General features: G+C 35.9%; 1 protein-coding gene across 5 annotated transcripts in view; it reads right to left on the bottom strand.

Annotated features, from left to right (window-relative positions):
- Positions 1 to 11,944: 11,944 nt before the first annotated feature.
- The window catches only part of LOC140814443 (DExH-box ATP-dependent RNA helicase DExH7, chloroplastic), a 34,664-nt gene continuing 25,614 nt past the window's right edge, over positions 11,945 to 20,994 (bottom strand). For 3 of the 5 annotated variants that reach the window (XM_073173429.1, XM_073173432.1, XM_073173433.1), the window contains exons 26-34: positions 16,527 to 16,625; positions 16,300 to 16,440; positions 15,663 to 15,733; positions 15,393 to 15,462; positions 14,383 to 14,478; positions 13,662 to 13,829; positions 13,307 to 13,399; positions 13,078 to 13,200; positions 12,173 to 12,485 (exon numbers count right to left, since the gene is read on the bottom strand). In XM_073173429.1, the coding sequence (XP_073029530.1) occupies positions 12,408 to 12,485; positions 13,078 to 13,200; positions 13,307 to 13,399; positions 13,662 to 13,829; positions 14,383 to 14,478; positions 15,393 to 15,462; positions 15,663 to 15,733; positions 16,300 to 16,440; positions 16,527 to 16,625 (939 nt within the window). In that variant the 3' untranslated portion in view covers positions 12,173 to 12,407. Of the gene's footprint in view, positions 12,105 to 12,172; positions 12,486 to 13,077; positions 13,201 to 13,306; positions 13,400 to 13,661; positions 13,830 to 14,382; positions 14,479 to 15,392; positions 15,463 to 15,662; positions 15,734 to 16,299; positions 16,441 to 16,526; positions 16,626 to 20,994 lie in introns of those variants that run through there. The other 2 variants (XM_073173430.1, XM_073173431.1) reach the window with 2 other exon arrangements.

The raw sequence follows: 20,994 nt of genomic DNA, 5'->3' as shown, positions 1-20,994 counted from the left end.
ATCGATAAAAAGTTTATTTTGTTTACTGTTGTTTTCTCTTTAATGCTTTGTTAATTCCTACATTTAATCTTGGCAATTGAATCAACATATAAAAATGTCAAAATGACTAAGATAAATCAATTAAACTAAGAATATTTCGAAAATAAGAGAACTTAGCATCTGGTAGAGGTTTGGTGAATATGTTTGCTGCCTGTTGATCTGTTGAGACATATTCAAGACGAATTTCTTTCTTCATGACATGTTCTCGGATAAAATGATGTCTAATGTCGATATGCTTTGTCCGAGAGTGTAATACAGGGTTGTATGTAATGGTTGTTGCACTAGTGTTGTCACAGAAGATGAGAGATTCAGCAGTTTGAATTCCATAATCTTTGAGCGGTTGTTGTATCAAAAGCATTTGAGCACAACTTCCAGCCGCAAGGTACTCTGCTTCAGCGGTTGATGTGGCAATAGACGTCTGTTTCTTACTGAACCAAGATATTTGTATATCGCTCAAGTACTGACATGATCTGCTTGTGCTTTTCCGGTCAATTTTGCAACCAGCATAATCTGTGTCTGAATAACCTACAAGATTAATACTTGAATCTTTGGGATACCAAAGACCAAAATTAATAGTACCTTTAAGATATTTAAGGATATGTTTTGCAGCAGTAAAATGAGGTTGCATAGGGTTAGCTTGAAATCGTGCGCATAAAAAAACCGCAAACATGTTGTTTGGCCGGCTAGCAGTCAGATATAGTAGTGAACCAATCAATCCTCTATACATTTTTGTTTCTACTGAGATTCCCTCTTCATATTTGTCCAATTAGATAGATGAGCTCATTGGGATAACAGCTTTGGGGCAAATCTCCATCTCAAACTTCTTTAGCATGTCTCTTGTAAATTTAGCTTGGTTAATGAAGATGTCATTTTTGGACTCCTTGACTTGTAGTCCTAGAAAGTAGTTTAATTATCCTATCATGCTCATTTCAAAATGTTCATGCATTAGCTTCAAGAATCTCTCTCACGGTTTAGGATTAGTTGATCCAAATATAATATCATCAATATAAATTTGCACAAATAATGAATGATCTTTTGAAAATTTGAAAAGTGTTTTGTCATCCTTTCCAATCGAGAAGTCATGATCAAGTAAAAATTTGGTTAAAGTATCTTACCATGCTCTTGGTGTTTGTTTTAGTCCATACAATACTTTATCTAATTTGTAAACATGATCAGCACGAATGTGATTGACGAAACTAGGTGGTTGTTCTATGTATACTACCTCATTGAGAAAATCATTTAAGAATGTAGACGTAACATCCATTTGATATACCTTAAAATCTTTGAATGATGCAAATGCAAGAAATATTCTAATTGATTCTAGTTTAGCAACGGGGGCAAATGATTCATTAAAGTCCACCTAGTGTCAATTACATGAAGATTAGTAGGTCGAGAACTAAGTGCCAAACTTTGTTTTTCGAATTGATTAAGTTCCTCCTGCATAAATTCTATCCAGTTGGTATCATTCAATGCATCACTGATTTTCTTAGGTTCTAAGTGAGAAACGAAAGCAATATGCATAAATTTATCAATCATTTGTTTTCTGGTTCTAAGAGGAGCGGTTGGTTTACCAATGACCAGATCGAGTGGATGATCTTTTTTTCCACCGGATGCATGGTCCATATGAATTTGGCTCTGTTGTTTGCGCAGTTGCATCCTCTTGTTCCATTGTCTCCTCCTCTATTTGAATGATCTCTAGTTGATAACTGTTTACCGGTTCATTTATCTGATGAGTTTTATCTTGAGCAATTGGACTTTGTCCGGATATATGTTCGCATGTTCTTCTCAAATCTATTTCGTCATCACTGCTAGCTTCAAAGTTAATTGCATCTAATTTATTAATTAAATCATGAATGCTGCTACTACTATTGTCGTGATAGATAGATGATTCATCAAATACAATGTGCATGAATTCTTCAACAGTGAGAGTTCTTTGATTGTAAACTCTATATGCTTCGCTCATTGTTGAATATCCCAGGAAAACACCATTATCAGTTTTCACATAAAATGAAGTTAAGTGTGTTTTGCCATTATTATGAATAAAACACTTACAACCGAATATGCGGAAGTATCCAATTTCTGGCTGCTTGCCGGTCCAGGTCTCATTATGGAGTCTTTTCATGAGTCTCATTGATCATAGACCGGTTTTGCGTATAACAAGCAGTATTGAAAGCATCGGCCCAAAATCGCTGAGAGATTCCAGATTCTGCTAGCATAGTGAAGGATCGTTTGCTGAGCACCTTGAGGTGCTACAAACAAAATATTCTCCAAGAGCTGCAATAGCTCGTGTTCTAAGAATGTATACACCAATGAATTAGATTGAGTTTGGTATTAAACCAAGCAGAAAACACCCGAAATAATCTTTCGTTAAGAAACACTGATATATTTTATATCATGTGTAACTGAATAACTGAAAATAACAGGAATCAGTTGTGACATATATCAGTTCAGTTATGGTGAAAAATTGAACCGACAGATACTTTTACTGATTAAATCAGTTTGAGAACAACAGTTAAACAATTAAATACACAAGATATGTTTATGGATGTTCGGAGACTTAAACTGCTCCTACGTCACCCTTCTATCACCTCGTGTAGGATCTACTAGAAGAATTTGATTAATTACAACAAGTGTAATAACCCACCCAGCTTAGGACTTATCCATTGCCTAACTGAACTCTTAGACTAGACTGAAGGCATCACCTTCCGGTCAACACTTGTTTAACGTCTGTGTGTCAAAAACTACATACACAAGTTTATTGTCTTTGTGCAAGAATGTATTTGAGTGGTGGTGTGTGTGCGTGTGTGAGAACTGAACAAGGAATGCACCACGAAGGTGTTCTTACACACTGAGGGAAGTAAGCTTCTAAACTAAGCTGATATGACTGAGTATTCCCTCTGGGCTGATTGCTTCTTGAAAAAGGATAAGTAAATAAGCGTGCCTTTTCTTTTTATCTTCACACACTCTTGTATGTTCGTCTACTTTCTGATAGTCTGGAGCTTGTATTTATAGAGGCATTGAGAACGTATTTCAAGACTCATCACATGTGATCATTGTAGCTTTGAATGCGTTCCTTAGTATATGTGTCTTGAATTTCTGACATGCCTCCAGGAATATATCGGTTTTAATCTTTGTTGCAAAGTCCATTATTGTACATTTGATCGTACAGATGCTTTGTATCTTTGTGCGTAGCTGGAATTCACTTAGATAAGCTTGTCTAGGCCTGCAACTGATTGATTCCTAACTGATGTTCCTAACTGATCATCTGAGCTGATCTTCAGTTGGGATAGTGAAATCAGTTGACTCGTCAGTTGAACTGATTTCACTCTTTCAATTGAATTGGTCAGCTGAGTTCTTCATCAGTTGAACTCTTCTTCAGCTGGCCTGGTTTCTGAAGGTCTTCTGCTGAACCACCTATCAGCTGGACAATTAGTTGAACTGTTCTTTGATATATCAGTTGAGCTGATTCAATTTGGTCGATCAGTTGGTTTTTTCAGTTTACGTCTTGATAGCTTCAGTTTTGGCTTGTTTAACTGATCAGTTCGAAGCCTGATCAGTTTCAGCTTCCTGCGCACTAAGGTAAATCATTAGAAACAAAATAACAAGTTTTGTTAACATCAAAATTAAGATTGCAAACATGAAATGTTCCAACACATAGTCTTAGCTGCTTCCTTGAAAGTGCGGTTTCTTCTTTCTGTGACTCCATTCTGTTGCGGTGATCTGGCAGCTGAGATCTCATGCTTTATGTTGTGATCTTCAAGATAGGATGACATGGATTGGTTTAGAAATTGTATCCACTGCTATAGTTTTCTCATTTTGGAGTCTCTTAAGAAGTTTGATGAGCTGAGTAACGGTTTGGTCTTTGAAACTTAGGAATATTACTCATGTGAACCGAGAGAAGTCATCAATTACCACAAGGGTGTATTTCTTTCCCCATAAGCTTATTACCGATATGGGTCCAAACAGATCTATGTGGAGTAGTTTCAGGCATCTAGCTGATGAGTTTCTTCCTTTATTCGTGAAGGTTGGGCGAACTTTTTTACCTAGTTGACAGACATTGTAGATTCTATCTTTTGCAAAGTCGAAGTTAGGCCCAACTTAAGCTTGCTAAGAGTGGCAATGAATTTGAAATTAAGATGATTGAGTCGTTTGAAACGCAAAAAAGCGATTCTTCATTTGGACACACGAGCAAAGAAATATGTCATTTTTTCTATGGTCGCTGCAAGCTACACGAAAATTCAGTTTTGCATGTATATGTTTAAGAAATCTGAAATTTTCGAATTTTAAACATTAAAATCAGTTTCAATGTTCTTTCAAGAACAACTCGCTCTGATACCACTTGCAGGACCGAACGCTTGCCGCTTTACCAAAAGTTATATCTGGTGGAAGTGATGCAGCTCAAATATTTTAAACCACACAGCAACTCAAATACCACGGTTCGATCGCTCTACCAAACAAGGACAATTATTGCACCCAACACTTTACCAACAGACCAAAAATTGATTAGTAAAATGAATTTGAATTTAATTAATAGTATAGATTATATATTAAATGATTATAACATTGATCATTTAATAATTTTTATAAAATTTATAATATATATCATACTGAATACTAGTACTAAAATATAGGTTTCTATACAGTAAATTGGTGGGGGAAAAAACGAGTGTATTCTTATGCTAATGATCTTGATATATTGAATATTAGTAATAAAATATAGCTTTCTGTACAGTAATTTTTTTGTAAAAACATACTAATTTCAGCAAATAAGTTGTGTATTTCACTTTTTGACATAATAAATTTAATGTGAAAATGTCACAAATATCTTATTCGTTCCATGAATCAACACCTAATTATAATTATAATAAAAAAATAATATTTTCGACATTAAAAATAATATTTTTTTTATATCACAAAATTGATTTGTAAGACTATTTTATGTGATTTTTTTGTATAAATTACATTAATTGTTAATTGACAATCCATAATAAATTGATATATCTTTTTTGACTCAAAATTTGAGAGATCTTAAAACTCTAGAATTTTGCATCTACTTTACATTTTAAACTTTTTGTTGACAAAAGAACGTAGATTTTGAGTATACAATTTCGGTAAGTTCGATCCTGGGTGTGGAGGCAGTGTCCACACCCAGGATCAATGGCTGGGATTCAATCTCATGGGGAAAATTTTTTTAAAAAAAAAAAAAATTGGGCCAAAAAAAATTCTGATTTCTGGCCCTTGGATGTATCCCTACAGACAGTAGGAAGGAATAATCCTACAATTTCCAATTAGTCAGCTGCATACTGAAATACGAAACGGGCACAGCACATGAGCTCATCTTATATATGTCAGAAATATTAGAATTTTCCCTTTTGTCAAAATAATAAATGCAAAATTTTATTTTTATCAAAATAATATGTGAGATATATTAAAATTTTGGGGGACTTCTAAAAAAATCCCTATTCTCATTCTCAACTTTCTCTTTACTCCCTACCCCACTAAAACTTTGTTTCAACTCCTCATATCTTTTAAATTTCTAATTTTACCCTTATATCTTTATTTTGAATAATTGATTTTTCATTTGTAATAATGACCCATAATGCTTCCGTAAAATAAATTAAATCTTTGACCGGAGTACCATCGAGTTATATCCACCGTATTTTACACACTGCTCCTCACAGCCCAACCACGCGATCGCAACCGATGGTTAGCGACGTAGATTCTTTCAGCAGTACTTGGCACAACCCTAATTCGTTTCCTACCTTAGGGTGTACAATAAAAGATAAAATTTTGAGAATAATACATGAGAGGAGCTAAGAGCAAAGATCTCTCTATTCAAACACCAACATTTTATTAATACATAGTAACCTCCTGTAGAGTAGGAGAAACCTTGTTTAGCTACTAATAGTAGCTGAACTCACTACACACATAAACTTGAAAATATTACAAATGATTTAGAAGAAAAACGAAGAGATTGATCGATGCCTTCTGCTTCCTTATTTATAGAAGACTTCTTCGGATTTGAAACTCGGACTTCAAATCGTGATAAGCCTTTACAGCTTGCATATGGACCATGTAGTGGTTGATTGGTCTCTTCTTGTCCTGTCTTTTTCTAGATTATTAATCTAGAAATTAACTTCTCATCTTCTTTTATCTCCCTAAGATACCATTGACGGTGAGTATATAAGAGATCTGCGGTAATTTCATCTTAATTTTCCTGGAAACGTTGGACTAGCCATTTAAGAGCATCCGCCTCTTTTCTCTTATAATTGATTCTTCTTTTCAAGACTTTCAAATATACACGGTACATCTTTAAGTTTTGATTTTGGTGTGTTTAACTGGTTCCAATCTGTCTTTGTTTATAGATGAAAATTTCGGGACCAGTTGTTTGGCTTTTATTCATTGGATTCTTTTAGTCTTTTTAAAGATATAGTATCCAATGTCCTTTTGTCTTTTACCACTCATTATTAGTGGTTTGTCATCTACCATCTATTATTGGCAGTCCTTGCCCTTCCACTCACATGGTGAGTTTTCTTTTTGCTAGTGAGCTGATCACATGTACACCTTTAATTTTGTCGAGTAATCTTTAGTTTTCGTTGTCCTCGAGGAAAACGTGAAGGTGGTCTAGTCCATCCCCACTTGTGCTTGTGTCGGTAAAGTGTTTCCGATCAGATCTCGGTTTGAATCCTTTACCGAATTCTGGTTCCTTCTGGTTTTGCCATTCAAGACAGATGTTTTCTGACCATCTTCCTATATGTGCCATGTTACAGAATTTTCGGCGAGTCTCTTTAATAGCCGACAGCTTGCTGTTCCACAAAAGATTTCTCTTTTTCTCGAATAAATCTTCTTCAAAACTTGTGTTTTTTCCAGACACGGTGTTTAACAGGAATGATCTATTCACTGAATGATTATAAAATTTGAACGGGAACTTGACTTTGTCCATCTCAGTGAGACAGACCCATAAACCCCATGCTCTTCGTGTAGACATATCATCTTCAGAAATTGAAGCAACCGGGAGTGTTTCTTCTGTTGGAGGGTCCTTGATAAATTTTTGAACATTTGTATCCGGCCTCGTTAACTTGATGAAATGAAAGGCTTCGTGAGAACATTTCCCTGCTGGTTCTGGTGCTACACTGAAAAAGTATAGCTCCAAAACATCTCATCTGGACAAATAATCATTATTCGCCCAAGTTTCATGAACAGCTTTCTGGATCCATTTTGGTAGTCCTGAAATTTCTGGAAAGCTTGGTGATGTAGTATAAACTGAAGCAAGAGCTCCGAATTCATACCATGCCTTGACCTCCTTTAGATATGAATTTGGTTTCATCCATACCCTGAGATATTTTCCTGAAACATCAACCATGTTAGTAGGTGGGTTAATTCCAATTCTCGTTTTCAATTTCTCCCAATTCTGCTGGTAAACCTGATATGGAGAAATTGTTGCTTCGTTAGTATCAACCTTAGATTTGCCTTTGTCAATACGAGGCCTAAGGTTGATCTCTCCCTCTTCAATCCCCGAGGTGAAGGGTTAACTTGAAGACTCAAGATAAGGATCAGGAGTCTCAATTTTTGTTTCAGCCGACTCATCTGGTAATGATCCCGACCTAACACTTGTGCAATGGGTATTTGAATCCACCGCTACAGGTATAGAGTCCTGTACTCGAAAACTCTCAATTTGGGAAACCAATGGCTTCTCAATGCCTTGGAGGATAGGCCTTTGCATTACAAACCATGCTAAGTATATGCCTGTAAACAACCTGTAATTCGATCAGAGACAATTCTCTTATCAGCTTGTTGTAGCCTTCCCGCAACTTCTGCGTTAACGGCCAGCTTGTTGAACTCGGTTTGAAGCATTTCAAGGTGTTCCCTCAAATGCCTCTGCATCTTGATAATAGCATCAATATCAATGCTGTCCATCTCTTGTTAAAAAATCTGCAAGAATATTTTCATGAGATTTTGTTATCACAATATCAAAAATATAATTCTGACATAGTGCTTGCCATCTCAATAATCTGGCTTTATCAGGTTTAGATTTAATTCTATTCCTTAAGAAAGCTTTCACCAGTGTAGTATCAACTTTCAAAGTGAATTTCTTTGCAAGTAAAAATAATGACCATTTTTCAAAAGACCTTTTTACTGCATAAATTATTTCTCATTGATATGTCATCTGATGGCTTCTGCATCTGAGAATAACCCACTACAATATCTACATGGTTGTTCTCCATCTGGTGTGAGCTTAGTAAGAACTGCTGCCCACCAATGATCACTAACATCGGTATACAATACCAGATCATCTTCGTTGAGGAATAGCCATTTTTGGAAGATTTTTACAAACCTTCTTTAAATAGATAAGTCCTTCTGTGTGTTCTTTTGTCCATATAAATCTTGTATCTTTTTTCGATAATGGACTGAACACCTTCCTGTGTTTTGCTAGGTTTTTGATAAGCATACCAGCAAAATTAACAACTCCTAAGAAACTTTGAAGTTGCTTCTTGTCTTTGAGATTTTCTGGAAAATTCTGCACATTTTCCACTTATGTGTTCTTGCAGAATTATTCCTGACTCATCGATTTCAATTCTGAGGAATTCAATCTTCCTTGTAGCAATGACTGCTTTCTTTTAAGATAAAATCAGTCCTTCTTTCTTGCAAACATTAGAGAAAATCTTCAAATGCTTAACATGTTCATTCATATCTTTAGATGCTATTAAAACATCGTCCATGTAAACAAACATAAACTTAAAATAATCTTTAAAAAGATTATTCATCTTTCTTTGAAATATCAGTGGTGAATTAGCCAATCCCATTGGTAATACCTCCCTGATATAATGTCCTTGAGGTGTAGAGAAAGCTGTGAATTTCTTGCTTTATTTCTGTATCCGAATATGATAGAATCCGGACTTGCAATCAATTTAGAGAAAATCTTGGCATTGCGAATACAACTAATCAAGTGTTCTCTACTAGGTATAAAATACCCATCAAACTCCAGAATTTTATTAATTTCTTAATAATTAATAACCAATCTGGGTTTTCCTCGTTTAATCTCACCATGATTTCTTACCAGAAAACATGGACTGCTATATGGTGACATACCTGCATATCCCTTTGATCAATGATGTTCATTGGGATGGGTTTACAACGGACAAATTCATACTCTTTGTCTTCCTTGATCTTAAGGCAAGCCTTGAGTTGATTTTTGTCCCACCATGCCAATAGATCTTCATTATATTTTTCTTTGATCTTCTTCTTGACATCTTCCAGTGATACCTTGGATTCAAACTCTACTTCATTCGTCTGTAGAGTTATCTTAAGGAATTCTATATCTTCTGGTTGAAGTTCCTTATCTGCTCTCAACTGGAGCATTGTTTCTCAAAACCGTCTTGAATCCATCATTTTTGGGCTCAGAAGTTTTCCTGAATCACCACGCTTGCTGCGAAATTGGATTTGCAATTTTCTGTAAAATGCCGCTCGTAGTCTCTGGACTATGATTTTGTGATCACAGGGTATTGTGAACACTAATCGTCTAGTCTCATTTTCTTGAGTATAGGACTTAAACATTTGTATGAAATTATTTCCTAACAATATGTCAGCTCATGTATCATGAAAATAAATTGGTGGTGTCTTTACCTTGTACCAAAGTGTTTGTCCAACACCGCCAATCATGATTTCAGTCATTTTAATCCTTTTACATAAGATTAAAATTCTTCTGGAAAAATCTCTTCCCGCAATCTCGGGTAATTCTTCTTCCAAATTATTTGGAAAAACTCCTCGTTTTGCTGTACATATTCCAGCTCCTGAATCAATATAGGCAGCAAAATATTCTGTCTTATGTTGTTCATATAACATTCCTACTGGAATGTATATGGAGAATGGACTTGTGATAATTGGATTTTCCACATTTTATCTGCTACCATAAACTTCATTCCATACTCTAGACGTTTCCAAGGTTTGTGTTCCTCGAAAACTCTAGTCCAAGAATCAGTCGATCTAATTCTTTCCCTGGAATCCCTTGGGTATAGACTTCTAATTCTCCGACATTAATCAGTTCTTGGTAAATTTCTATCGTAGGTTGTTCCAAATAGTATATGGTATTACAAGAAAATTGATTCCTTCGTTTCGTAATATCAAATACTATTTCTACTTCCTTCCACCCTTCTGGGCATCTAAGTTTTCCTATTGTAGAAAAACTTTTTAGTTCCTGTTGGGTTTCTATGACAGACTTTTTATCACATCTATAACTTTTAATTCTATCTCCTTGACAAGATAGTCTTCTTGATTCCAATTTAAGACTTTGATTCCTTTGTAGAATCGGTTTGTCTTGGATCTGGATATCTGTTTCCTGTATTAAAGGAAACTCGACTCTTTCTGGATAAATCGCCTGAGCAACTTTTCCGAATATCTCAGGGATTTCAATGAACTCATTTCTAATAAACAATTCGGAATGATGTGTATTAGATAAGAGCATATGAAATTTGATAGGTAATAGAATATGGTCTATTACCTTCTTTCATCAACATTTTTTCCTTGAAATTCTGATGTAATGTCAAGGCTCGGCTGAAATCTCGATCTGCCAGGTTGTAGGCTATCATTGGATAGATTACTCCTACAATCTTTCCTGCACAGAGATTTCCTGAGATTGTTCCTTGAATGGACCACCTTCACGTTTTCCTCGAGGACAACGAAAACTAAAGATTCCTCGACAAAATTAAAGGTGTACATGTGATCAGCCACTAGCAAAAAGAAAACCCACCATATGAGTGGAAGGGCAAGAATTACCAATAATAGGTGGTAGATGACAAACCACTAATAATGAGTGGTAAAAGACAAAAGAACATTGGATATTATATCTTTAAAAAGACTAAAAGAATCCAATGAATAAAAGCCAAACAACTGGTCCCGAAATTTTCATCTATAAATAAAGACAGATTGAAACTAGTTAAACAGACCAAAATCAAAACTTAAAGATGTACCGTGTATATCTGAAAGTCTTGAAAAGAAGAATCAATTATAAGAGAAAAGAGGCGGATGCTCTTAAATGGCTAGCCCAACGTTTCCAGGAAAAATGAGATGAAATTACTGCAGATCTCTTATATACTCATCGTCAATAGTATCTCAGGGAAATAAAAGAAGATGAGAAGTTAATTTCTAGATTAATAATCTAGAAAAAGACAGGACAAGAATAGACCACTCAACCACTACATGGTCCATATGCAAGCTGTAAAGGTTTATCAAGATTTGAAGTCCGAGTTTCAAATCCGAAGAAGCCTTCTATAAATAAGGAAGCAGAAGGAAGATGAAGGCATCGATCAACCTCTTCATTTTTCTTCTAAATCATTTGTAATATTTTCAAGTTTATGTGTGTAGTGAGTTCAGCTACTATTAGTAGCTAAACAAGGTTTCTCCTACTCTAAATAAAATGTTGGTGTTTGAATAGAGAGATCTTTGCTCTTAGCTCCTCTCATGTATTAATATGTATTAATAAAATGTTGGTGTTTGAATAGAGAGATCTTTGCTCTTAGCTCCTCTCATGTATTATTCTCAAAATTTTATCTTTTATTGTACACCCTAAGGTAAGAAACAAATTAGGGTTGTGCCAAGTACTGCTGAAAGAATCTACGTCGGTAACCATCGGTTGCGATAGCGTGGTTGGGCTGTGAGGAGCAGTGTGTAAAATACGGTGGATATAATCCGGTGGTACTCCGGTCAAAGAGGTAAAAGATTTAATTTATTTTACGGAAGCATGATGGACCATTATTAAAAATGAAAAATCAATTATTTAAAATAAAGATATAAGGGTAAAATTGAAAATTTAAAAGATATGGGAAGTTGAAACAAAGTCTTAGTGGGGTAGGAAGTAAAGAGAAAATTGAGAATGAGAATAGTGATTTTTTGACAAGTCCCCCTAAAATTTTCACAAAATGGGAAAATTCATATTTTATTAAATCTCTCTCAAGGAAAAATTACAAAGGGATGAGTCATCGAAATTGAAATATGATGTACGAGGTAGGCTGGGAGGGTTTTTTAGCTCCTTCAATAAGTATATCAATGCTCGATCACTCCTAAGCTAGCTGCAAATTGTGAAATACTTAATAACGTTTCTAGTTTAAAAACTAAACAAACTTACCAACTCAACTACTCAAGGCATAAAAGTCGAATCTTTTATTTGCGGATCTACCAAATAGGCTATGTTCCTTATTCTTGAGTGAATCTAATGCAGGGTATCCCAGGATTATTCCATCCTTTCAGAGATGAATGATGTCTAAAAGGGACAACCACCTATTCTTATGTATCAAACGATTTTGTAACAGAAATAACACTGCTTACTTTGAGTCATCTTGCTTAAATCTGCAGCAGATGAGGATTGAACAAAGTCAAGGGATCGGTTTATCCTCTTCCAGGAACAAGTGAATTATAGATCTCATAACTTCATTATCCGCCATGGACGAATTCTGCAGAAACAGAAAGGGAATGAGCGGAAAATCATTGATTCAAATACAACCTCCCAAAATTCGTCTCAAAACATCACCAAACTTTTTTTTGAAACCATTCATTACCAAACTTCATCTTCATACTTATGATTAAAAAACGAATGACTCGTCGTTCAAAAGTTCATCACTGGCAGGCTTTAAGTTGGAAAATTGGCACAAGTACTAGAAAAGATATTGACAACAAATAATATTATGAACAAGACAATGTCAGCAAAAGGTAAACATTTTTATGAAGTTAAGTTTGGCTGAAATATTCTATAAGTGACCGTGCATGGACATGGACTACGGCTCATGTTGGACCATCCTAACGACCCATGATCAGTAGTAGTGCATAGATATGGGCCGAAGCCTATGTTGGTTCAGCCTAATGGCCCATGATCGTTACAAAAAAAGGCGCACTTTCTTCAAAGCAATACATATATGTGCGGAGGGTGGAAATTAGGTCTAGCCATAAATCATATTAGGATGTCTTGGAAAGGAGGTTCAAGGTCAAGTGAACATTCAGCATCATTTGCAACTAGAAGGATCATATAGCAATGCACAAATATGGTACCTGTGGCTTACTAATGAGCCCCTTTAGAATAGAATGTAGAGTTAAGCGAAGTTCTTTGAAGAGGACCGCAGTTTGAGCCGGCGCTTCCATTGTCAGCCAATTATCTACAACGATTCGTCCAGTCTGTAATATCAAGAGCAGACACCATTACAAACCATTAGTAAATTAGTGTACATAAGAAACGACAATGAAATCCCAATAAAATCCTTGAGTTGAAGAAAAAAGATACCAGATGCTGAACACTTATTGATCCCCCAAACAACAAAATAGAGTAGGGGGAAACAATTGTTGTGTCTCGCAGGAATACTTTCTTGGTCTCTACCTGAAATTATGATTTATAAGAAGGTTATACATATAATTGTTAAAAAAAATTCCATTAGAAAAATCAGTGTAAATTTTTCCCCATAGGAAAATATGATTTATAAGAGGGTTTATAAATCAATGTAGAAAAAAATTTCCCTTCTATTTTTTCTTTTATTTATTTATTTCATTAATTTTGTTTTACAGTAAAAAAAAAATTATGTTCTTTGGTAGGCAGTGGGTGGGGGTGTCAGCATCCATCCACAGAGTCAAAAAGCACGAACCTTTTCGAGAAAGACAAGAAATGGATATCGAAATGCTTTCTGGTTACTGTTAACAGAAGAAGGGTGTATGTGAACTTCTCTTTTTCCATCATACCATACTGAACGACCTATTGCATTGCTTCCTTCAATTTTGGCCACGTTAGGATAGAGACCCGCACAAATTATTGCCTGAATATGTACCTTGAGGATCAGAAGAGCCAAAAAAAATTCCACAGCCCATGAAAGAAAAGACATCATAAGTTTTGGTTTTTCAACTTTGTCTATTTCCTATTGTTCTAACTGCCAATTAATGTTGGATGGTGGGTCAATACTTGTTAAATCCATAACACCTACAGGCTAATACAAAATCTATCAGGTTTGACCGCTTTTTCTAGTAAACCATGCATTGACTCCTTCACAGGATATTGAATAATGACACTCTCATTTCTTGTGTAGGTAAACTCGATAACATGAGATGAGATAACTAAAAATGTTACATACACTATTATGTTATAGTAGTGTCAGGTAAGTTAAAATAACAGGATGATGGATGTGATCCAATAATTCACGGGCAGGCATAAATCACAAGTCAACCGCTAAGAAGACATCGGAAACAAATCTATTGACAAATACGAATATACATTAATAATGCACTCTAACTATGATGTTTAAACAGATTTTGAGACCCAATGGCACATGATAATCAAGTTGATGGAACTTGAGGATGGCGAAATAATTTTACCTTCACTACAACAAAATGACTTGAGTGTTTATTGAATGGTTGTGAAAAATCTGAAAGCCAACTGTCAAGTTTCTCTTTCTTTTTACGGCCAAACTGCTTCGGAAAAAATATACTAAATTAAATGCAAGCTGGAATGCAAAGCTTTCAGAACAAAAGTCAATGTCAGAAATACAGGGAAAATATCGGTCTCTCACCAAAATAACTCGTACAGTCATCAAGATATCTATACACATCAAATGTGTTATCAATTTACCCCTGGTGTCAGATCTGATAACCCAAAAAAATATGCAAAAGACTCCAAACAAATATGGGAATCAATTTTTTGTGGCCAAAGTCCCAGGATTAGAAAAATAACTACGGGATTTCCACATGTAGCATTCCAGTAAGGAAAATTACTAACACAGATCAACAAAATCTCTACTGAAATTCTCGAACCAATGTGAAAATGGGTGTTCGAAACATGATACTTTTCTGTCATCAAATATGACAAATATAATTGTTATATATTGTCTCAGTCAAAATTAAATGGAAAGTCATTAAACTCAGGAAAACAAGCATCATGAAGAAATGTCTACGAATTCCTGCCAGAAGGTCAGAATTCCATGCACTCATATTGTGTGAATCATGATATATCTAAGTTGACAAAAATCTGTCTTCCAAACCGTCTTCTTTCCATCCTTCAACCACTTTTCAAAAGAATCAAGATCCAAATGAATCAAGATAGAACACAAATTAATGCAAATAACGGTTTCCCTGGCTTTTCTAGATTATCTGCAACAGCAGGTAAATAAGACTAGACAAGAATATATTTTTAATCGCTTGTACACAAGATTTTTTCTCAGTTTGGAGTTGTATGTTCGTTATTACTCAGTAACTGAAATATATAATCACGCGGAGTGTTCATTACAGTTATCTGAGGGAAAAATAATCTCTAGTACAGAAAGCAAACACATGAATGAATCCCAAGAATTGACAACCATGGCTTGTCTTGGTAACTGAAACAAAAGTACCTGATAATCTCTCGGAATATTTATCAGCCCAATGTCAGCAAGCAACGTACCAAATTGTATTCTCATATCCCTAGAATAATATCATGCTGGTTTAAATGCAAAATTCACTTTATATTCATTCCTAGAAGATGTAAGTTAAGCTATTTTTATGTTTATGCAAGCTTTTTATAGCACAAATCCCAAGAGAGACTCTCAACTACAAGTTCCAGAGAGAATATAATTAACCATGGTTGTATACAAGTCAATACCAACAGGAGACAGACATTATACCTTATCATGTACATGACAGAGCTGCTTAAGAAATGTGAACTGCAAAATTTTTGAGCTGCTTGAACTCCATGCTGAAAAACATTACAAGTTATCACCTTCAAAATTTATGTTAAATAAATAAGGACATCCCATAAACTGAGATAGCAATACGAATAAGCCAATAGATGTTCAATCTATAGAGAAGCGACCAGGCAAAAAGGTAAAGTTCGGGTGGTATGATTTACTAATTTTAGGTGGATTCCCTTATCAAACCAACAATTAAATAAATATGAAAAAACTGCTGGCGTCTCCCAAAACATGGGGAATCTCCACCAATTTTGGGCAGCTAGAATATTTAAATTAGATTGGCAAACCAAACCAGGCTAGCGAAAGAATATATTTTAGAAGTTTTATCACATCTTTAAGCCAACAATCAGGCACTGTATACCATTAAAATGATCGTTTCAATTCAAAGTGTTGAAACATTTACAAAAGCAATATAGCCACCAAACTGGCCTAGTAACAAGAATGCTGCATGCAAGAACTCAATTTGTTGCCATGTAACTATGAAATTGGGAAAAATAAATCAAAGCATAGTATGGTGGTGGGCCAAACAGAATAACAGATATGCCCTTCGGCAATGTATAGACAGACCAACCTCAGTCAGAATTTTATCCCATTTTTGATACGCAATCAGCATGACTAGATGATCTGAATGCCGGATAGTGTCAACTGGAACAGCCATATCACCTACCTTATCAGTCAGCAAAGCCAATTTTGCTCTATCAACATTTTCTCTCTGCAAATTGTTTTGTGTACATTACATTGTAAATTCATTCCCTCAATGAACTCAAGGAAAAATCTACAGAGCCTTAAAATAACTACCTCATCTCTTGGCTGTACAAATGGTGACTTGTAACTCAAAAAAGCTGAAATGGTAAGAATTGGTGACAAACAACTAAATATTCCGCCATATAACATCATCTGCAATTCAAACAAGAACACAAGATTAAGGCTTCCAAAAAATGTTAATGCATAGCAGAGCATCCAATGGGTGGTGTTTACCATTACCATATAAAATACTAAGTGAAAACCATCCATTAGCCTCTGTCAGATTCCGTAGATAATATATTATTAGAATTAATCTTTTATTATAGTAGATAAATCATGCAGATTATGTTAATTATATTGTGAATATTCTATCCCAGTTTTGTTGGGATCTAATTACTAGATTTAGAAGATTACGCTCTTATTTATATGTACCATTGTAATCCGTTGTAAAATAATAATAAATTATATTCTTTCTACTCTTTGTTTTGGTATCAGAGCGAAGTTCATCCATCTCCAACAAAATGTCTGATAGTACTGTAATAAGCCCTAGATCTGATGTTTCCACTGTCGAACATACTGCAGCAATAAGGGAATTACAAAATCTTCATTCTGCTCATAGATTGAATGGAAAAAATTACTTGAAATGGTCCCAACTTGTCAAGACATTTTTGAAAGGTCGAGGACGGCTGGATCATTTAACAGGTACTGGACCTTCGGAGAAAGATCCCAAATTTGCATCTTGGGATGAACAAGATTCCATGGTAATGTCAGGTTATGAATTCGATGCTGCCAGAGATTAGCGATACATGCATGTTCCTTGGATCAGCCAAAGAAATTTGGGAGGCCATGCGACAGACTTACTCCAGGGCCAATGACAAAGCCCAGATTTACGAAGTTAAGTCAAAGATCGACACAACAAAGCAAGGAAATCAGACCACAAGAGAGTACGCTAATCTCTTACAAGGACTGTGGCAAGAGCTGGATCAACATCAGTGCATTAAGATGACTTGTGCATCAGATGCTACAGTCTTAAAGCAGTTTATTGAAAGGGAACGAACCTATGAATTTCTGGTTGGCCTCAACATGGAGTTCGATGCAGTCAGAGAGCAAATTTTAGGAAAAGCAGATCTGCCTTCCTTACATGAAACAATCTACCATTCGGGTAGAAGAAGGCAGTAGAAGGGTGATACTCGAGACACGCGGAGAGGAAGGATCTGCACTTGTTGCTAAAACGGCTGGGATAAAAGAATCCAAGTTCAGCAATCAACACAAAAAATCAAGATTCAACAGTCGTGAATCTCTATATTGCACTTACTACAGAAAGAACGGTCACACCAAAGATCAGTGTTGGAAGCTGCATGGTAGGCCTGATCGAAACATTGATGAAGGAGGCAAGGCTCATATGGTAAGTGCACCATCGAACAATGAAGGAAGCGAACAAAACCTTGGTGCGGGATTAAATGAGCAGGAGATCAAGGCGTTAAAAATTTCTCAGTGTCAGTTGAGAAACCCTCCTCGTCAGGTACTAGCTCCTACTTTTTGCTCTGTTAATATCTCTGAAAAGATTTCTCTTAAGTTATGGATAATCTATTCCGGAGCCACTAATCACATGACCTATAATTCCAAATCATTCTCTACCTACACACCATGCTCTAGCCACAAGAAAATCACCTTAGCTGATGAATCTTTCACTACCATTGCTGGTCAAGGTGATATCTTTATAAGCCCATCCCTTGTTCTTAAAAATTGGCTTTTTCATCGTCGTTTAGGCCATCCTTCCTTTAGGGTCCTTAAGTTAATGTTTCTTTTATGGTTTAAAGAAAATAAATTAAGAGTTTTTATATTGTAATGATTGTGAATTTGCGAAAGACAAACATGTTTCATTTCCAGCAAGCAATAAAAGAACTAGTATTCCATTCTCTTTGATCCATAAAGATATATGGGGTCCCTCTAGTGTTTAAAATATTTCTGGTGCCAAGTGGTTTGTGTCTTTTATCGATGACTGCAGTCGCGTGACATGGATTTACCCTTTGAAAAATAAATCCAAAGTTAGCATTATTTTTCCAAAATTCTATAACATGATTAAGAGGCAATTTGATGTGGGAATTAAAAGATTTAGGTCAGACAAAGCCAAATATTACTTCAGTTTTCCTCTTTCCTCTTTCTTTCAAAAGGAAGGAATTTTGCATTAATCCTCTTGTGTCAATACACCACAACAAAATGGCGTGGCTGAACGAAAGAACGGCCACCTCCTAAATATCACAAGAGCATTCTTGTTTCACAAAATTGTTTCTAAACACTATTGGGGAGAAGTTGTCCTTACAGCTGCACACCTTATTAATAGACTTCCCACTAGTATTCTTGATTAAAACTCCAATAGAAATTCTCATAAAATTTCTTCCTAATTTTATTGCGTCTAATAATCTTGTTCCTAGAATTTTTGGAAGTGTCGTCTTCGTTCACATACATTCCCAAAATAGAGGTAAACTCGACCCTCGAGCTTTTCGATGTGTGTTTATCGTATATTCCTCTACTCAAAAGGGATATAAGTGCTTTAATCCTTCTACTCGAAATTTTCTTGTTTCTGCTGATGTCACCTTTGTCGAAAATGAGTCTTATTTTCCCTCAAAATCTCCAAAAAACAAAACTGATAGGGATGGGAGGGATATAAGCCTTTCACTTGATCTTCCCTTCGAGTCTAGCACACTGCCACTACTACACAACTCACCATCTGTACTTCCTGATCAAACAGACAAATCAGCCCCACAAAGTGATCTGATCGTGGATAAGGAAAAAGAAACCCCAACACAACCACTCAAAACTTATTCCAGAAAAAAAATTCCAGCCTCTACAGTAGCACCACCACCTCTGAATGTTGCATGAGTTCCTGAAATTTCCACGCTATCAGCTGGAAAAGGCCAAGCCATAGCCGAGAGTAAAATACTCGTTGAACCCAAAATCTTAACAGATTCTAAGACCTTAGATAATGTTGACCAGGACATGAACTTGCCAATCGCATTAAGAAAAGGAATTAGAACATGTACTAAACATCCCTTACATAATTTTATGACCTATCAGAACCTATCCCACAACCATAAAGCCTTGTTGACCAATCTTCACAATATATCCATTCCAAGAAATCTATAAGAGGCATTATGAGACAAGAAGTGGGAAGATGCCATGAAAATAGAAATGGAAGCTCTTGAAACAAACGAAACGTGGGAACTGGTTAGTTTGCCAGACGATGTTAAACCGGTTGGTTGTCGATGGGTATTCACTATCAAATATAAATCAGATGGGACAATTGAACGTTATAAGGCGAGGCTAGTTGCAAAATGATACACCCAAACATATTTACTTGACTATTGGGAAACCTTTGCACCTGTTGCAAAGATTAACACAGTACGGATCCTTCTGTCAATAGCGGCAAATTTTGGGTGGAAACTGTTCCAATTTGATGTTAAGAATGCATTTCTTCATGGTGATCTTGCCGAAGAAGTGTATATGGATATCCCACCGGGTTTTGAATCTAAAAAAAGGATGGTGTGTAGGCTGAAAAAGGCACTTTATGGCCTTAAACAATCACCATGTGCTTGGTTTGGAAGACTCATTAAGCAATGACTAGCTTTGGATACAGACAAAGCCAAGGGGATCATTCTTTGTTTGTGAAGCACTCGCCTTAAGGGGGAGTGACTATTATGCTGGTGTATGTTGATGATATGATAGTATCCGAGAATGATATAGCAGGAATACAGGACCTGAAGCAGCGCCTACTCAAAGAGTTTGATATCAAAGAACTTGGGAAGTTAAAATACTTTCTAGGAATTGAAGTGGCTCACTCAAAGCATGGGATATTCATTTCCCAACAAAAATATGTGATGGATTTGTTGAAAGACTCGGGAAAGATGGGATGCAAGCCGGCAGACACCCTTATTGAAGTCAATCACGGACTATGTGATGCACCAAATGACCCAGTGATAGATAGAGGTTCTTATCAGAGGCTGGTTGTGAGGTTACTGTATTTAACTCACTCTAGACCAGACATTTCGTATGCTGTAAGTGTAGTTAGCAGATATATGCAAAATCCGAAGGAAAAACACCTCAAGGCAGTCCATAGCAGTCCATAGGATCTTACATTGTCTTAAAGGCAGTCCACGAAAAAGCATATTATTCACAAAAGGGGATGCAACGACTTTTGAAGCCTATACAGACGCCGACTATGCGTGCTCCTTGGATGATCGAAGGTCCACTTCCGGCTATTGCACATTCTTGGGGGGAAACCTAGTGACGTGGAAAAGTAAAAAGCAAAATGTGGTTGCAAGATCAAGCGCAGAATCAGAATTTCGAGCTATGGCTTTGGGATATGTGAATTACTATGGTTGCAGATAATTCTCGATGACTTGAGAATTAAGTGGAAGACACCCATGAAGTTATATTGTGACAATAAATCAGCGATTAGTATAGCTCACAATCCAGTGCAATATGACCGTACGAAACACGTTGAAGTCGATAGACACTTCAT

The sequence above is a fragment of the Primulina eburnea genome, chromosome 15 (assembly GCF_022965805.1).
Source record: "Primulina eburnea isolate SZY01 chromosome 15, ASM2296580v1, whole genome shotgun sequence".
Lineage (NCBI taxonomy): Eukaryota > Viridiplantae > Streptophyta > Magnoliopsida > Lamiales > Gesneriaceae > Primulina > Primulina eburnea.
This window is presented reverse-complemented; position numbering and strand designations above follow the sequence as displayed.